The sequence below is a fragment of the Archocentrus centrarchus genome, unplaced genomic scaffold, assembly GCF_007364275.1.
Source record: "Archocentrus centrarchus isolate MPI-CPG fArcCen1 unplaced genomic scaffold, fArcCen1 scaffold_99_ctg1, whole genome shotgun sequence".
Taxonomy (NCBI): Eukaryota; Metazoa; Chordata; class Actinopteri; order Cichliformes; family Cichlidae; genus Archocentrus; species Archocentrus centrarchus.
The window spans coordinates 78,903-97,196 of record NW_022060308.1 but is presented as its reverse complement, the minus strand read 5'-3'; the positions used below and the strand labels follow the sequence as shown (position 1 = coordinate 97,196).

Here is an 18,294-nt window from a genome sequence, read left to right as displayed (position 1 = left end):
AGTGGAATCAGATGCCTACTGATGCTTTTGATTGGACAAGGCAGAGTGGCTCCACCCCTACTATGAATACTGGACCTTCCTCAGATCACACCACAGAAGGTATTTAGCTTTGTGACAATCGGAAAAAATTTGGTAAACCAAGGTCGTATACAGTGTTAAACTTACAGTAAAAATACACTATTTTTGTGTTTTATATTAACCATAGTCACTCTGTTAAAGCAAATTGAATAATTTTTTATCCATTCAGTGTAAAAAAAAATTAAAAACCAGTTTCAGCTCTGACTGTAAATGACCTGAACTTGTAGAATTGGCTGGATTATTCTTGATTCTTATTGTCTAAAAATGGATCTTTAACTCACTGGATGTACATTCCCATTCAGATGGCCACTATCTTTACATCGAAGCCAACAGCGCTTCATATGGAGACACGGCTCGTTTCATCAGCTCTGTGTGCTCTGACCCTGGTCCTCAGTGTCTGCAGTTCTGGTACCATATGTATGGCTCAGCAGATACAATGGGCCTACACATTTACCTGCTCCGAAACGGAACAGCCAATCAGATCTGGAAGAAGAGGAATGACCAGGGAAATATGTGGCACCTGGCTCAGGTGGACATTGAAGCAACCACAGCTTTTCAGGTGACTCATCTCAAGCCATGTACTCAGACTGTGGCCTGCTTTCTAATGACAAATGGTTTCATGCAAACTTATCAATCAATTCCACTTTATCATTTAGATCATCATTGAGGGGCGCAGAGGATCCAATGATCAGTCAGATGTAGCCATAGATGATATAAATCTTATTCGTGGTCACTGCTCAGGTAAGAAGCACATACAAATGCAGACCCCTAATAACACTGTTGCAGATCTGCGTGGTTGCATTACTGCACAAGCTTCTAAACCTGATCTAAATCCAACAGCTCCCCCAAGTGTCCCTGTGCAAACCACTGCAGCTCCACAGCCTCCTATTGTCAATGCTTACTTCCAACCACCAATAACAAATATCACTGTGGCTCCCACCGTGGAAGAAACAACCAACTTAATTAACAAGGACAATCTTACTGAAGCTCCAGATAACAGACCACCTCTGCACCCAGGTACAGAAATAATTTCACAAAAGCACTTATCCACAACTTTTATTTTCTTACAGTTAATGGTTTACACGGGTCCTTTATGCATCTATGATGTAGTCACATGTCTTTCGCTTTTTTGTTTTTTTGTTTTTTGTTTTTTTTAACAGCATGCCAACTCCTCTGTAACTTTGAGCAAGACTTATGTCAGTGGAATCAGATGCCTACTGATGCTTTTGATTGGACAAGGCAGAGTGGCTCCACCCCTACTATGAATACTGGACCTTCCTCAGATCACACCACAGGAGGTAATTAACTTTATGACACAATCTGAAAAAATTTGGTAAACCAAGGTTGTGTACAGTGTTAAACTTCCAGAAAAAATAAAACCAATTGCACACTATTTTTCAGTTTACTGCTCACAGCTATGCTGTTAAAGCCAGTTGAGGACTTTTGTTTTCAATCCGCGTGAAAAAAATTAACAAATAGATGCAGCTCTGACTGTAAATGACCTGAACTTGTAGAATTGGCTGGATTATTCTTTATTCTTATTGTCTAAAAATGGATCTTTAACTCACTGGATGTACATTCCCATTCAGATGGCCACTATCTTTACATCGAAGCCAACAGTGCTTCATATGGAGACACGGCTCGTTTCATCAGCTCTGTGTGCTCTGACCCTGGTCCTCAGTGTCTGCAGTTCTGGTACCATATGTATGGCTCAGCAGATACAATGGGCCTACACATTTACCTGCTCCAAAACAGAACAGCCAATCAGATCTGGAAGAAGAGGAATGACCAAGGAAATATGTGGCACCTGGCTCAGGTGGACATTGAAGCAACCACAGCTTTTCAGGTGACTCATCTCAAGCCATGTACTCAGACTGTGGCCTGCTTTCTAATGACAAATGGTTTCATGCAAACTTATCAATCAATTCCACTTTATCATTTAGATCATCATTGAGGGGCGCAGAGGATCCAATGATCAGTCAGATGTAGCCATAGATGATATAAATCTTATTCGTGGTCACTGCTCAGGTAAGAAGCACATACAAATGCAGACCCCTAATAACACTGTTGCAGATCTGTGTGGTTGCATTACTGCACAAGCTTCTAAACCTGATCTAAATCCAACAGCTCCCCCAAGTGTCCCTGTGCAAACCACTGCAGCTCCACAGCCTCCTATTGTACATACATCCTTTCAGCCACCAATAACAAATATCACTGTGGCTCCCACCGTGGAAGAAACAACCAACTTAATTAACAAGGACAATCTTACTGAAGCTCCAGATAACAGACCACCCCTGCACCCAGGTACAGAAATAATTTCACAAAAGCACTTATCCACAGCTTTTATTTTCTTACAGTTAATGGTTTACACGGGTCCTTTATGCATCTATGATGTAGTCACATGTCTTTCGCTTTTTTGTTTTTTTGTTTTTTTAACAGCATGCCAACTCCTCTGTAACTTTGAGCAAGACTTATGTCAGTGGAATCAGATGCCTACTGATGCTTTTGATTGGACAAGGCAGAGTGGCTCCACGCCTACTATGAATACTGGACCTTCCTCAGATCACACCACAGGAGGTATTTAGCTTTGTGACAATCTGAAAAAATTTGGTGAACCAAGGTCGTATACAGTGTTAAACTTACAGTAAAAATACACTATTTTTGTGTTTTATATTAACCATAGTCACTCTGTTAAAGCAAATTGAATAATTTTTTATCCATTCAGTGTAAAAAAAAAATTAAAAACCGCTTTCAGCTCTGACTGTAAATGACCTGAACTTGTAGAACTGGCTGGATTATTCTTTATTCTTATTGTCTAAAAATGGATCTTTAACTCACTGGATGTACATTCCCATTCAGATGGCCACTATCTTTACATCGAAGCCAACAGCGCTTCATATGGAGACACGGCTCGTTTCATCAGCTCTGTGTGCTCTGACCCTGGTCCTCAGTGTCTGCAGTTCTGGTACCATATGTATGGCTCAGCAGATACAATGGGCCTACACATTTACCTTCTCCGAAACGGAACAGCCAATCAGATCTGGAAGAAGAGGAATGACCAGGGAAATATGTGGCACCTGGCTCAGGTGGACATTGAAGCAACCACAGCTTTTCAGGTGACTCATCTCAAGCCATGTACTCAGACTGTGGCCTGCTTTCTAATGACAAATGGTTTCATGCAAACTTATCAATCAATTCCACTTTATCATTTAGATCATCATTGAGGGGCGCAGAGGATCCAATGATCAGTCAGATGTGGCCATAGATGATATAAATCTTATTCGTGGTCACTGCTCAGGTAAGAAGCACATACAAATGCAGACCCCTAATAACACTGTTGCAGATCTGCGTGGTTGCATTACTGCACAAGCTTCTAAACCTGATCTAAATCCAACAGCTCCCCCAAGTGTCCCTGTGCAAACCAGTGCAGCTCCACAGCCTCCTATTGTCAATGCTTCCTTCCAACCACCAATTACAAATATCACTGTGGCTCCCACCGTGGAAGAAACAACCAACTTAATTAACAAGTACAATCTTACTGAAGCTCCAGATAACAGACCACCCCTGCACCCAGGTACAGAAATAATTTCATAAAAGCACTTATCCACAACTTTTATTTTCTTACAGTTAATGGTTTACACGTGACCTTTATGCATCTATGATGTAGTCACTTTTCTTTTGCTTTTTTGTTTTTTTGTTCTTTTTAACAGCATGCCAACTCCTCTGTAACTTTGAGCAAGACTTATGTCAGTGGAATCAGATGCCTACTGATGCTTTTGATTGGACAAGGCAGAGGGGCTCCACCCCTACTATGAATACTGGACCTTCCTCAGATCACACCACAGAAGGTATTTAGCTTTGTGACAATCGGAAAAAATTTGGTAAACCAAGGTCGTATACAGTGTTAAACTTACAGTAAAAATACACTATTTTTGTGTTTTATATTAACCATAGTCACTCTGTTAAAGCAAATTGAATAATTTTTTATCCATTCAGTGTAAAAAAAAATTAAAAACCAGTTTCAGCTCTGACTGTAAATGACCTGAACTTGTAGAATTGGCTGGATTATTCTTGATTCTTATTGTCTAAAAATGGATCTTTAACTCACTGGATGTACATTCCCATTCAGATGGCCACTATCTTTACATCGAAGCCAACAGCGCTTCATATGGAGACACGGCTCGTTTCATCAGCTCTGTGTGCTCTGACCCTGGTCCTCAGTGTCTGCAGTTCTGGTACCATATGTATGGCTCAGCAGATACAATGGGCCTACACATTTACCTGCTCCAGAACAGAACAGCCAATCAGATCTGGAAGAAGAGGAATGACCAGGGAAATATGTGGCACCTGGCTCAGGTGGACATTGAAGCAACCACAGCTTTTCAGGTGACTCATCTCAAGCCATGTACTCAGACTGTGGCCTGCTTTCTAATGACAAATGGTTTCATGCAAACTTATCAATCAATTCCACTTTATCATTTAGATCATCATTGAGGGGCGCAGAGGATCCAATGATCAGTCAGATGTGGCCATAGATGATATAAATCTTATTCGTGGTCACTGCTCAGGTAAGAAGCACATACAAATGCAGAACCCTAATAACACTGTTGCAGATCTGCGTGGTTGCATTACTGCACAAGCTTCTAAACCTGATCTAAATCCAACAGCTCCCCCAAGTGTCCCTGTGCAAACCACTGCAGCTCCACAGCCTCCTATTGTACATACATCCTTTCAGCCACCAATAACAAATATCACTGTGGCTCCCACCGTGGAAGAAACAACCAACTTAATTAACAAGGACAATCTTAATGAAGCTCCAGATAACAGACCACCCCTGCACCCAGGTACAGAAATAATTTCAGAAAAGCACTTATCCACAACTTTTATTTTCTTACAGTTAATGGTTTACACGTGTCCTTTATGCATCTCTGATGTAGTCACATTTGTTTTGCTTTTTTGTTTTTTTGTTTTTTTAACAGCATGCCAACTCCTCTGTAACTTTGAGCAAGACTTATGTCAGTGGAATCAGATGCCTACTGATGCTTTTGATTGGACAAGGCAGAGTGGCTCCACCCCTACTATGAATACTGGACCTTCCTCAGATCACACCACAGGAGGTATTTAGCTTTGTGACAATCGGAAAAAATTTGGTAAACCAAGGTCGTATACAGTGTTAAACTTACAGTAAAAATACACTATTTTTGTGTTTTATATTAACCATAGTCACTCTGTTAAAGCAAATTGAATAATTTTTTATCCATTCAGTGTAAAAAAAATTAAAAACCAGTTTCAGCTCTGACTGTAAATGACCTGAACTTGTAGAATTGGCTGGATTATTCTTGATTCTTATTGTCTAAAAATGGATCTTTAACTCACTGGATGTACATTCCCATTCAGATGGCCACTATCTTTACATCGAAGCCAACAGCGCTTCATATGGAGACACGGCTCGTTTCATCAGCTCTGTGTGCTCTGACCCTGGTCCTCAGTGTCTGCAGTTCTGGTACCATATGTATGGCTCAGCAGATACAATGGGCCTACACATTTACCTGCTCCGAAACAGAACAGCCAATCAGATCTGGAAGAAGAGGAATGACCAGGGAAATATGTGGCACCTGGCTCAGGTGGACATTGAAGCAACCACAGCTTTTCAGGTGACTCATCTCAAGCCATGTACTCAGACTGTGGCCTGCTTTCTAATGACAAATGGTTTCATGCAAACTTATCAATCAATTCCACTTTATCATTTAGATCATCATTGAGGGGCGCAGAGGATCCAATGATCAGTCAGATGTGGCCATAGATGATATAAATCTTATTCGTGGTCACTGCTCAGGTAAGAAGCACATACAAATGCAGAACCCTAATAACACTGTTGCAGATCTGCGTGGTTGCATTACTGCACAAGCTTCTAAACCTGATCTAAATCCAACAGCTCCCCCAAGTGTCCCTGTGCAAACCACTGCAGCTCCACAGCCTCCTATTGTCAATGCTTACTTCCAACCACCAATAACAAATATCACTGTGGCTCCCACCGTGGAAGAAACAACCAACTTAATTAACAAGGACAATCTTAATGAAGCTCCAGATAACAGACCACCCCTGCACCCAGGTACAGAAATAATTTCATAAAAGCACTTATCCACAACTTTTATTTTCTTACAGTTAATGGTTTACACGTGTCCTTTATGCATCTCTGATGTAGTCACATTTGTTTTGCTTTTTTGCTTTTTTGTTTTTTTTTAACAGCATGCCAACTCCTCTGTAACTTTGAGCAAGACTTATGTCAGTGGAATCAGATGCCTACTGATGCTTTTGATTGGACAAGGCAGAGGGGCTCCACCCCTACTATGAATACTGGACCTTCCTCAGATCACACCACAGGAGGTATTTAGCTTTGTGACAATCGGAAAAAATTTGGTAAACCAAGGTCGTATACAGTGTTAAACTTACAGTAAAAATACACTATTTTTGTGTTTTATATTAACCATAGTCACTCTGTTAAAGCAAATTGAATAATTTTTTATCCATTCAGTGTAAAAAAAAATTAAAAACCAGTTTCAGCTCTGACTGTAAATGACATGAACTTGTAGAATTGGCTGGATTATTCTTGATTCTTATTGTCTAAAAATGGATCTTTAACTCACTGGATGTACATTCCCATTCAGATGGCCACTATCTTTACATCGAAGCCAACAGCGCTTCATATGGAGACACGGCTCGTTTCATCAGCTCTGTGTGCTCTGACCCTGGTCCTCAGTGTCTGCAGTTCTGGTACCATATGTATGGCTCAGCAGATACAATGGGCCTACACATTTACCTTCTCCGAAACGGAACAGCCAATCAGATCTGGAAGAAGAGGAATGACCAGGGAAATATGTGGCACCTGGCTCAGGTGGACATTGAAGCAACCACAGCTTTTCAGGTGACTCATCTCAAGCCATGTACTCAGACTGTGGCCTGCTTTCTAATGACAAATGGTTTCATGCAAACTTATCAATCAATTCCACTTTATCATTTAGATCATCATTGAGGGGCGCAGAGGATCCAATGATCAGTCAGATGTGGCCATAGATGATATAAATCTTATTCGTGGTCACTGCTCAGGTAAGAAGCACATACAAATGCAGAACCCTAATAACACTGTTGCAGATCTGCGTGGTTGCATTACTGCACAAGCTTCTAAACCTGATCTAAATCCAACAGCTCCCCCAAGTGTCCCTGTGCAAACCACTGCAGCTCCACAGCCTCCTATTGTACATACATCCTTTCAGCCACCAATAACAAATATCACTGTGGCTCCCACCGTGGAAGAAACAACCAACTTAATTAACAAGGACAATCTTAATGAAGCTCCAGATAACAGACCACCCCTGCACCCAGGTACAGAAATAATTTCAGAAAAGCACTTATCCACAACTTTTATTTTCTTACAGTTAATGGTTTACACGTGTCCTTTATGCATCTCTGATGTAGTCACATTTGTTTTGCTTTTTTGTTTTTTTGTTTTTTTAACAGCATGCCAACTCCTCTGTAACTTTGAGCAAGACTTATGTCAGTGGAATCAGATGCCTACTGATGCTTTTGATTGGACAAGGCAGAGTGGCTCCACCCCTACTATGAATACTGGACCTTCCTCAGATCACACCACAGGAGGTATTTAGCTTTGTGACAATCTGAAAAAATTTGGTAAACCAAGGTCGTATACAGTGTTAAACTTACAGTAAAAATACACTATTTTTGTGTTTTATATTAACCATAGTCACTCTGTTAAAGCAAATTGAATAATTTTTTATCCATTCAGTGTAAAAAAAAATTAAAAACCACTTTCAGCTCTGACTGTAAATGACCTGAACTTGTAGAATTGGCTGGATTATTCTTGATTCTTATTGTCTAAAAATGGATCTTTAACTCACTGGATGTACATTCCCATTCAGATGGCCACTATCTTTACATCGAAGCCAACAGCGCTTCATATGGAGACACGGCTCGTTTCATCAGCTCTGTGTGCTCTGACCCTGGTCCTCAGTGTCTGCAGTTCTGGTACCATATGTATGGCTCAGCAGATACAATGGGCCTACACATTTACCTTCTCCGAAACAGAACAGCCAATCAGATCTGGAAGAAGAGGAATGACCAGGGAAATATGTGGCACCTGGCTCAGGTGGACATTGAAGCAACCACAGCTTTTCAGGTGACTCATCTCAAGCCATGTACTCAGACTGTGGCCTGCTTTCTAATGACAAATGGTTTCATGCAAACTTATCAATCAATTCCACTTTATCATTTAGATCATCATTGAGGGGCGCAGAGGATCCAATGATCAGTCAGATGTGGCCATAGATGATATAAATCTTATTCGTGGTCACTGCTCAGGTAAGAAGCACATACAAATGCAGACCCCTAATAACACTGTTGCAGATCTGCGTGGTTGCATTACTGCACAAGCTTCTAAACCTGATCTAAATCCAACAGCTCCCCCAAGTGTCCCTGTGCAAACCAGTGCAGCTCCACAGCCTCCTATTGTCAATGCTTCCTTCCAACCACCAATTACAAATATCACTGTGGCTCCCACCGTGGAAGAAACAACCAACTTAATTAACAAGGACAATCTTACTGAAGCTCCAGATAACAGACCACCCCTGCACCCAGGTACAGAAATAATTTCACAAAAGCACTTATCCACAACTTTTATTTTCTTACAGTTAATGGTTTACACGTGTCCTTTATGCATCTCTGATGTAGTCACATTTCTTTTGCTTTTTTGTTTTTTTGTTCTTTTTAACAGCATGCCAACTCCTCTGTAACTTTGAGCAAGACTTATGTCAGTGGAATCAGATGCCTACTGATGCTTTTGATTGGACAAGGCAGAGTGGCTCCACCCCTACTATGAATACTGGACCTTCCTCAGATCACACCACAGAAGGTATTTAGCTTTGTGACAATCGGAAAAAATTTGGTAAACCAAGGTCGTATACAGTGTTAAACTTACAGTAAAAATACACTATTTTTGTGTTTTATATTAACCATAGTCACTCTGTTAAAGCAAATTGAATAATTTTTTATCCATTCAGTGTAAAAAAAAATTAAAAACCAGTTTCAGCTCTGACTGTAAATGACCTGAACTTGTAGAATTGGCTGGATTATTCTTTATTCTTATTGTCTAAAAATGGATCTTTAACTCACTGGATGTACATTCCCATTCAGATGGCCACTATCTTTACATCGAAGCCAACAGCGCTTCATATGGAGACACGGCTCGTTTCATCAGCTCTGTGTGCTCTGACCCTGGTCCTCAGTGTCTGCAGTTCTGGTACCATATGTATGGCTCAGCAGATACAATGGGCCTACACATTTACCTGCTCCGAAACGGAACAGCCAATCAGATCTGGAAGAAGAGGAATGACCAGGGAAATATGTGGCACCTGGCTCAGGTGGACATTGAAGCAACCACAGCTTTTCAGGTGACTCATCTCAAGCCATGTACTCAGACTGTGGCCTGCTTTCTAATGACAAATGGTTTCATGCAAACTTATCAATCAATTCCACTTTATCATTTAGATCATCATTGAGGGGCGCAGAGGATCCAATGATCAGTCAGATGTGGCCATAGATGATATAAATCTTATTCGTGGTCACTGCTCAGGTAAGAAGCACATACAAATGCAGAACCCTAATAACACTGTTGCAGATCTGCGTGGTTGCATTACTGCACAAGCTTCTAAACCTGATCTAAATCCAACAGCTCCCCCAAGTGTCCCTGTGCAAACCACTGCAGCTCCACAGCCTCCTATTGTCAATGCTTACTTCCAACCACCAATAACAAATATCACTGTGGCTCCCACCGTGGAAGAAACAACCAACTTAATTAACAAGGACAATCTTAATGAAGCTCCAGATAACAGACCACCCCTGCACCCAGGTACAGAAATAATTTCATAAAAGCACTTATCCACAACTTTTATTTTCTTACAGTTAATGGTTTACACGTGTCCTTTATGCATCTCTGATGTAGTCACATTTGTTTTGCTTTTTTGCTTTTTTGTTTTTTTTTAACAGCATGCCAACTCCTCTGTAACTTTGAGCAAGACTTATGTCAGTGGAATCAGATGCCTACTGATGCTTTTGATTGGACAAGGCAGAGGGGCTCCACCCCTACTATGAATACTGGACCTTCCTCAGATCACACCACAGGAGGTATTTAGCTTTGTGACAATCTGAAAAAATTTGGTAAACCAAGGTCGTATACAGTGTTAAACTTACAGTAAAAATACACTATTTTTGTGTTTTATATTAACCATAGTCACTCTGTTAAAGCAAATTGAATAATTTTTTATCCATTCAGTGTAAAAAAAATTAAAAACCAGTTTCAGCTCTGACTGTAAATGACATGAACTTGTAGAATTGGCTGGATTATTCTTGATTCTTATTGTCTAAAATGGATCTTTAACTCACTGGATGTACATTCCCATTCAGATGGCCACTATCTTTACATCGAAGCCAACAGCGCTTCATATGGAGACACGGCTCGTTTCATCAGCTCTGTGTGCTCTGACCCTGGTCCTCAGTGTCTGCAGTTCTGGTACCATATGTATGGCTCAGCAGATACAATGGGCCTACACATTTACCTTCTCCGAAACGGAACAGCCAATCAGATCTGGAAGAAGAGGAATGACCAGGGAAATATGTGGCACCTGGCTCAGGTGGACATTGAAGCAACCACAGCTTTTCAGGTGACTCATCTCAAGCCATGTACTCAGACTGTGGCCTGCTTTCTAATGACAAATGGTTTCATGCAAACTTATCAATCAATTCCACTTTATCATTTAGATCATCATTGAGGGGCGCAGAGGATCCAATGATCAGTCAGATGTGGCCATAGATGATATAAATCTTATTCGTGGTCACTGCTCAGGTAAGAAGCACATACAAATGCAGACCCCTAATAACACTGTTGCAGATCTGCGTGGTTGCATTACTGCACAAGCTTCTAAACCTGATCTAAATCCAACAGCTCCCCCAAGTGTCCCTGTGCAAACCACTGCAGCTTCACAGCCTCCTATTGTACATACATCCTTTCAGCCACCAATAACAAATATCACTGTGGCTCCCACCGTGGAAGAAACAACCAACTTAATTAGCAAGGACAATCTTACTGAAGCTTCAGATAACAGACCACCCCTGCACCCAGGTACAGAAATAATTTTACAGCGGCTCTCGTATGCCACTTTTAGCCTTTTACAGTTAACTGTTTACATGTGTCCTTCATGTGTCCCTGATGTAATCATACTGAATTTCTTTCTCTTCTTTTTTTTTACAGTATGCCAGCTCCTCTGTAACTTTGAGCAAGACTTATGTCAGTGGAATCAGATGCCTACTGATGCTTTTGATTGGACAAGGCAGAGTGGCTCCACGCCTACTATGAATACTGGACCTTCCTCAGATCACACCACAGGAGGTAATTAACTTTATGACACAATCCGAAAAAATTTGGTAAACCAAGGTTGTGTACAGTGTTAAACTTCCAGAAAAAATAAAACCAATTGCACACTATTTTTCAGTTTACTGCTCACAGCTATGCTGTTAAAGCCAGTTGAGGACTTTTGTTTTCAATCCGCGTGAAAAAAATTAACAAATAGATGCAGCTCTGACTGTAAATGACATGAACTTGTAGAATTGGCTGGATTATTCTTTATTCTTATTGTCTAAAAATGGATCTTTAACTCACTGGATGTACATTCCCATTCAGATGGCCACTATCTTTACATCGAAGCCAACAGCGCTTCATATGGAGACACGGCTCGTTTCATCAGCTCTGTGTGCTCTGACCCTGGTCCTCAGTGTCTGCAGTTCTGGTACCATATGTATGGCTCAGCAGATACAATGGGCCTACACATTTACCTGATCCAAAACAGAACAGCCAATCAGATCTGGAAGAAGAGGAATGACCAAGGAAATATGTGGCACCTGGCTCAGGTGGACATTGAAGCAATAGAAGAATTCCAGGTGAGTTACCCATTAACGATGTTACTTTATTTGCCAAGTCTCCTTTTGGAAACCTGCAGAGCAAACCATTCACAGTGCAAGTCTTGCAACAGTTTTAAATGTAACATAATCACTCTGTACACTGTGAGACGTATAATTCAATTCAATTCAATTCAATTCAATTTCATTCATATTACGCCAAATCACAACAAACAGTCGCCTTAAGGCTCTTTGTATTGTAGGTAACAGCCTTACAATAATAATGCAATTCATCATTTACCTCTGCATTTTTAGATCATATTTGAAGGGCGACGAGGTTCCAATGATCAATCTGATGTGGCAATAGATGATGTAATGCTTCATCGTGGGCAGTGTGCAGGTAATCCTGTTTATCTGATTTAACTGAAATGTTACAAATTAGGTCGGCTCCTACTTTCATCAGAAATTCAAAACCTTCACAAAACAACTTTTTTTTTTTTTCCCTCATTTAACTTTTATTCTGAGTGTCTGCCGGTTCTCTGACTGTGTATATGTGTCTTTCCCCAGCACTGTCCTGCCCACAAAATAGTCACTACGCCACTTGTGTCCCCGCATGTAGTCCAACCTGTTTATACTTGAATGGCCCACCGCACTGCAGTAACAATGAGGCTTGTGTTCCTGGATGTGTATGTGATGATGGATTTGTGCTGAAAAGTCAGGTTTGCGTGCCTCTGCAACAATGTGGCTGTGTGGACAGGAATGGCACCAAACATCAAGTAAGACATTTTGACAATTTTGAGACAATCTCTGAATGTCTGATGATCATTACTGCAAATAAAAAAAAAACATGAACATTTGGTCAAAGTATGCTGACCACATGTTCTTTCTTTTCAGTTCAATGAAAAGTGGTACACTGATCATTGCAGTGAGCAATGTGAATGTGAGGAGGATGATGGAATAGGGAAAATTGACTGTGATGACAAAGATAAGTGTGGTGGAAATGCTGTCTGCCTTCAAAATGAAAATGGCAATTATTACTGCCAGTCTACAGGTACTGTAGAGGCCATTAATAAGCTCTAAAGTGTACCTAAAGTGTGTTTCATTTCGTCCCTATTTATTTAACTTCTCTTCTTGTTTCTCCATAGGCTTCGATGAGTGCACTATCAAAGGGGAGTATAGAACATTTGATAAAATGAAGCATGATTTTGAGGGTGAACACTCCTATGTGCTGGTCAGGACCAGCAACTTGCCAAATAACCTTCCAGACATCTACATTGAAGGCATCAACACACCTGCCTTAGGTGATCGTGATGGTCAGCATGAAAGTGAAAGTAGCATTGAAGAAGATCAGAGTAGCAGAGTCGGGGAAGATGATGAAGAAGATGAAGATGAAGATGATGACAACAGCAAAAAACAAAACAAACACCATAGATTACAAGAGCTTAAGATCAGAGTGTACAATCACACTGTGGAGTTCAAGAAGAATCGGAACCTGATCGTATGTATCAAGAGCATTTTTAACAACACATTCACTTCTTAGCATTTTACTGCATCACAGTGTGATGCTACCTCCACACAAACATTTGTAAAAGCACTTGAGGAGAAACCAGCACCTCTTCACATTTTCCCTTTAAGGTGTTACAACAGTAGCGAGGGACATGATGTTATATGTGCTAAATTATGTTGTGTTATCTTATTCCCTCTCACTTTACACATTTGTAGGTATGAGAAGGAAAAAGAGAGACAGTGTGTTAAAAATGACAATAACAATATTCCATGTTTATCCAAGAACAAGACATTATTGTGTTTGAGTCCAAGTGATGTAATTCTAAGAAGGCATAAAGTAAATTTATATTGTACTCACTATTCAAAAAACAGCAATACTTGAGCTTAAATACTGTATATTTAAGCACCAACTGCCCTGAAACTCTGACTAGACTGAAAATGAACAGAAACTCTGAAACTAGACTGATTAGTTCAATTAGATTTTATTTATGTAGCACCAACAGTCTCCTCAAGGCACTTTATATTATAAAGTAAAAACCATACAATAATTACAGAGAAAACTCAACAGTCAAAATTGACCCCATATGAGGAAGCACTTGGCGACAGTGGGATTGAAAGACTCCCTTTCAAAAGGAAGAAACCTCTGGCAAAACCAGGTTCAGGGAGGGGCAGCCATTTGCCGCCACTGGTTGGGGGTGAGGGGGGGGAGACATGACAAAACAAGCTGTGGAATAGAGACAGAGATTAACAACAATAACTCATGATTAAATGCAGAGTGGTGTATAAACACATGGAGAATCAAAAGTAGTGAATGAAAAAGAAACTCATGGCAACTCCCCAGCAGCCTAAATTCCTCTCAGTGTTACTGGAGGCCAAGGCAATACAGAGTAATATCTGGTTAGACGCCATGTTTCTAAGGTTTGTAGGGCCGAGTAAAATAACTTCAGTTTTATCTGAATTTAAGAAGCAGGAAATTAGAAGTCCTTTATGTCTTTAAGACATTCCTGCAGTTTAACTAATTGATGTGTGTCATCTGGCTTCATGGCCAGATAAAGCTGGGTATCATCTACATAACAGTGATAATGTATACATTCTTTCTAATAATACTGCCTAAGGGAAGCATATATAATGTAAATAGAATTGGTCCTAGCACAGAACCCTGTGGAACTCTATTATTAACCCTACTGCATAAAGAAGACTCTCCATTTACATTAACAAGTTGGAGTCTATTAGTTAAATATGATTCAAACCACTGCAGCATGGTACCTTTAATGCCTGTGGCATGCTCTAATCTCACCAGTATTGAGTGCTGCACTGAGCTCGAGGCCATGTGAGCAACTCTGTGAGATTTTAGCTACACAGCAGCACTTTTAGCTAATTGCATTGTCATTATAATATTATGACAATGAAAATGTGGTATGGTTAAGGATTGTAAACATCATAAATATTATAGCGTACTATACTTGTGATTTAGCACATATTACCATGGAAAATATTGAGCACTGAAGGCTGATGGAAATATGAACAACTTGCACTTACTTGGTAATATAGCCAAGTCTTCATGCTAATAGGAACATTAAGGTATACACAAGATTTTACAAAAAGACACTGTAGATGTGAAAATTCCTCATTGCTTAATTATAAACTAAATAGATGAAAGTAGATTAAATTTCAAGGTTAACCAAAGTCATTACAGGAATCATCCTGTATGAAAGAATGTCTGTAGTAAATTTCATGGCATTTTCATTCTACAGTTAAGATATATTATGTTGTGTTAAACCTACATTACAATGACCCATGTGAATTCATAGCAACAAAAAAAATCTCTTAACACAACAAACACAATCATACAAGACTGAACAGTGGAACAAACATCTACATATACTTTGATTATATGATAAATCACACTGACATATTGTTTTGTTTCTCTTCAGGTGGATGGAAAGAGAACTGACACACCCATCTCAGTGACTGGTGGTCTAAAAATCTGGGAACGTTCCTCTCGAATCTACCTACAAACTGATTTTGGCCTGTCGGTGGAGTTTGATAGACACAGCACAGCAGGTAGCTAATTTTTGCCCCCTACAAATCTAATAACATCAGCAGTTGATGTAATTTCTTTAATATGTAATTCCTCTCCTAGATGATAAACAATGAGTTATTTGCTCTGTTCATACAATGAATTAAATCTCACCAATCATATTTATTCTACAGAGATTGTTCTACCACGCATTTATAGAAGGAAGGTGGGAGGCCTGTGTGGAAACTTTGATGGTCAGAAGAAGAATGACAAGATGAAGCCAGATGGTACCATGGCCAGAAGCACTCGAGAGTTTGGAGAGAGCTGGAGAGTGTGAAGGCCAGATGAGACACTGTCCTAGAATGTGGGCAGTGGAGGTCATGACCACAAGTTGAATGGATAAATAAGAACACAAGGTTTTAATTATTTAGATTTTTCTTTAGCTCTGCTTTGCAGGTCTATGACACTGTTTTGCTGTTGCACAAGAAGTACACAAAAATAACTGTTAACCTACTGAAGTCACATTTTTCAGGGACTTGGACATGTTTTAGATACTGAATGGAATTTCTGAGATTTCTACACATATTTGAAAGAATCTTTGAACTCTTAATGATTATCTATCGAATTACACTGTTTGTCACTGTCACACTATTTATTCAAAGTTAATATTGTTTTAGCACATATTAATGTGCTCGTTTAAGCTACACAGAATGAAAATGTATGACTGCAAATTGAATCACCATCACTGGATACTATTAAAAATAAATAATTGTGTCTGGTAAATAATTACATGCTCATAATGTGTGTTTTACTTCCTGCGTTGTAGGTTTTCTGATAAATCCTTACTGCTCTAATTAAAAATGCACTGCAAATACATTTGTGTTGCTTTGTGTGGAGTCATTTAATTTCAAGTTTAGCTACAACAGCATTCTTGACATACTCGACATACATCTCCAAACCCCATGTAGGAAAAACAAATAACACAGAACTTCTGTAATATGAGATGTAAAAGGAAAGTAATTCTTTTTTCTAGCAAACAATAAGATCACTCTTGTTTGGAAAGTACGTGTGTGTGTGTGTGTGTGTGTGTGTGTGTGTGTGTGTGTGTGTGTGTGTGTGTGTGTGTGTGTGTGTGTGTGTGTGTGTGTCTTTGTCTAATCCCTTTATAAATAAACTTTTATGACACTCAGCAGTCACACAGAGTCATGAATTGGTTTGTTCTATGCCTCTTCCTTCTCTTAAGGTTTCTCTGTGATGGTAAGTGAAACTATGTCTACTGAAAGTACTACTTAACAGTTTAATATGTTATGGCATAATTATCTCATAATACAAAAAAATTACTTTAATTTCAGATATATATTTTGAATGTGCATCTTTAACGGATTTAATTGGTTACTGTGTTTTGGGCTGGATTCCCTCTAATGTTATGACGCAAATATATTTTTTAGGCTGATAATTTGGGTGTTGGTCGTTGCATGGTCAACATTTTTGGTGACTGCACTCTGTTTTTGGTGATGGATTTCACTTAAGTAGCAGGTGAAAAAATCTACAGGCTTTTGAAACAAGAAAGCAAACGATTCTAAATAATGAAGATCTGACTGAGTGTGTAAGAGTTATGATTTGGAGAAATTGAACCATGGAGGCTGCTAATAGTGACAGCTGATGCTGAGGTTATTATACTAAAGTTTGACAATGAGAAGATACAGAATGAACATCAAAATGGCAGGAAAAGTAATGTTAATATGAATTTAAGTCCTTCTAGCAACACTTACATCACATGCTACTGGAATGTCTTTAGCAAAGTTGCACACATAAATACCGTATTTTTCGGACTATAAGTCGCTCCGGAGTATAGGTCGCACCAGCCAAAAAAGGCTAATAAAGAAAAAAAAAACATAAGTCGCACTTTTTGGGGGGGGGGGGGGGGTTATTTGATAGAATCCGAGACTCAGAGCAGAAATTACATCTTGAAAGGCAATTTAAAATAATAATGGATTAAAGAACAGGGCGAACACGGTTACGCCTACGTTATGCTAACGTTGCTAATTCAGCTACATGACGCACAACGAACACGTGTCTGGTATGTTAACGTAACATTAAGTTATTTAGATAACCATAGCATAAAGAACACGCTAACAAGTTAACCAAACCATCAATCCATTGAATTCTTCATCCTCGGTGTCACTTCTAAACAACTCCGCACACTCCGTACGTAGACGAAGCGCCGCTTCCTCTTCTGTGTCGCTTTCATCAGACTCGTCGTCAGCTGCAGTTCCAATTATTCCAGCCTTTCTGAATCCCAACAGGATGGTTTGGTTGTCACTGAAGCCCATGTTTTCTTGATCCATCCAATGACTTCCAGGAAAGTTGGGTGGTGCATTCTCCCAGTTGCCGTTAAGCTGTGCTCTCCATCCATCATCCACTGCGCCCACAGGTTACGCAAGACTGCCTTAAAGCTGCAGTTCACGGAGATGTCAAGTGGCTGGAGTATTTTGGTTCATGTGTTATAAATTTCACATATAAGTCGCTCCGGAGTATAGGTCGCACCCCCAGCCAAACTATGAAAAAAAGTGCGACTTATACTCCGGAAAATACGGTAGGCACTGAGAAAAAACTAATTGTATGTTAATAATAAATGTATTTATCTTATTTATCGTTTCAATTTTCTAGCCCAAACACCAGTTCCAAGTACCAGACCAACAGGTAACATCCACAACACCATTCAT

General features: G+C 39.8%; 1 protein-coding gene across 1 annotated transcript in view; it reads left to right on the top strand.

Annotated features, from left to right (window-relative positions):
* The window catches only part of LOC115778053 (MAM and LDL-receptor class A domain-containing protein 1-like), a 33,957-nt gene extending 17,844 nt beyond the window's left edge, over positions 1-16,113 (top strand). The window contains exons 22-60 of the mRNA XM_030726072.1: positions 1,668-1,924; positions 2,022-2,106; positions 2,206-2,382; positions 2,518-2,655; positions 2,938-3,194; positions 3,292-3,376; positions 3,476-3,652; positions 3,789-3,926; positions 4,208-4,464; positions 4,562-4,646; positions 4,746-4,922; positions 5,058-5,195; positions 5,476-5,732; positions 5,830-5,914; positions 6,014-6,190; positions 6,328-6,465; positions 6,747-7,003; positions 7,101-7,185; positions 7,285-7,461; positions 7,597-7,734; positions 8,016-8,272; positions 8,370-8,454; positions 8,554-8,730; positions 8,867-9,004; positions 9,286-9,542; positions 9,640-9,724; positions 9,824-10,000; positions 10,138-10,275; positions 10,555-10,811; positions 10,909-10,993; positions 11,093-11,269; positions 11,399-11,536; positions 11,828-12,084; positions 12,358-12,442; positions 12,610-12,818; positions 12,937-13,093; positions 13,188-13,540; positions 15,483-15,612; positions 15,763-16,113. Coding sequence (XP_030581932.1) covers positions 1,668-1,924; positions 2,022-2,106; positions 2,206-2,382; positions 2,518-2,655; positions 2,938-3,194; positions 3,292-3,376; positions 3,476-3,652; positions 3,789-3,926; positions 4,208-4,464; positions 4,562-4,646; positions 4,746-4,922; positions 5,058-5,195; positions 5,476-5,732; positions 5,830-5,914; positions 6,014-6,190; positions 6,328-6,465; positions 6,747-7,003; positions 7,101-7,185; positions 7,285-7,461; positions 7,597-7,734; positions 8,016-8,272; positions 8,370-8,454; positions 8,554-8,730; positions 8,867-9,004; positions 9,286-9,542; positions 9,640-9,724; positions 9,824-10,000; positions 10,138-10,275; positions 10,555-10,811; positions 10,909-10,993; positions 11,093-11,269; positions 11,399-11,536; positions 11,828-12,084; positions 12,358-12,442; positions 12,610-12,818; positions 12,937-13,093; positions 13,188-13,540; positions 15,483-15,612; positions 15,763-15,905 — 6,590 coding nt within the window. The 3' untranslated portion in view covers positions 15,906-16,113. The remainder of the gene's footprint in view (positions 1-1,667; positions 1,925-2,021; positions 2,107-2,205; positions 2,383-2,517; positions 2,656-2,937; positions 3,195-3,291; positions 3,377-3,475; positions 3,653-3,788; positions 3,927-4,207; positions 4,465-4,561; positions 4,647-4,745; positions 4,923-5,057; positions 5,196-5,475; positions 5,733-5,829; positions 5,915-6,013; positions 6,191-6,327; positions 6,466-6,746; positions 7,004-7,100; positions 7,186-7,284; positions 7,462-7,596; positions 7,735-8,015; positions 8,273-8,369; positions 8,455-8,553; positions 8,731-8,866; positions 9,005-9,285; positions 9,543-9,639; positions 9,725-9,823; positions 10,001-10,137; positions 10,276-10,554; positions 10,812-10,908; positions 10,994-11,092; positions 11,270-11,398; positions 11,537-11,827; positions 12,085-12,357; positions 12,443-12,609; positions 12,819-12,936; positions 13,094-13,187; positions 13,541-15,482; positions 15,613-15,762) is intronic.
* The last annotated feature ends 2,181 nt before the right edge of the window (positions 16,114-18,294 follow it).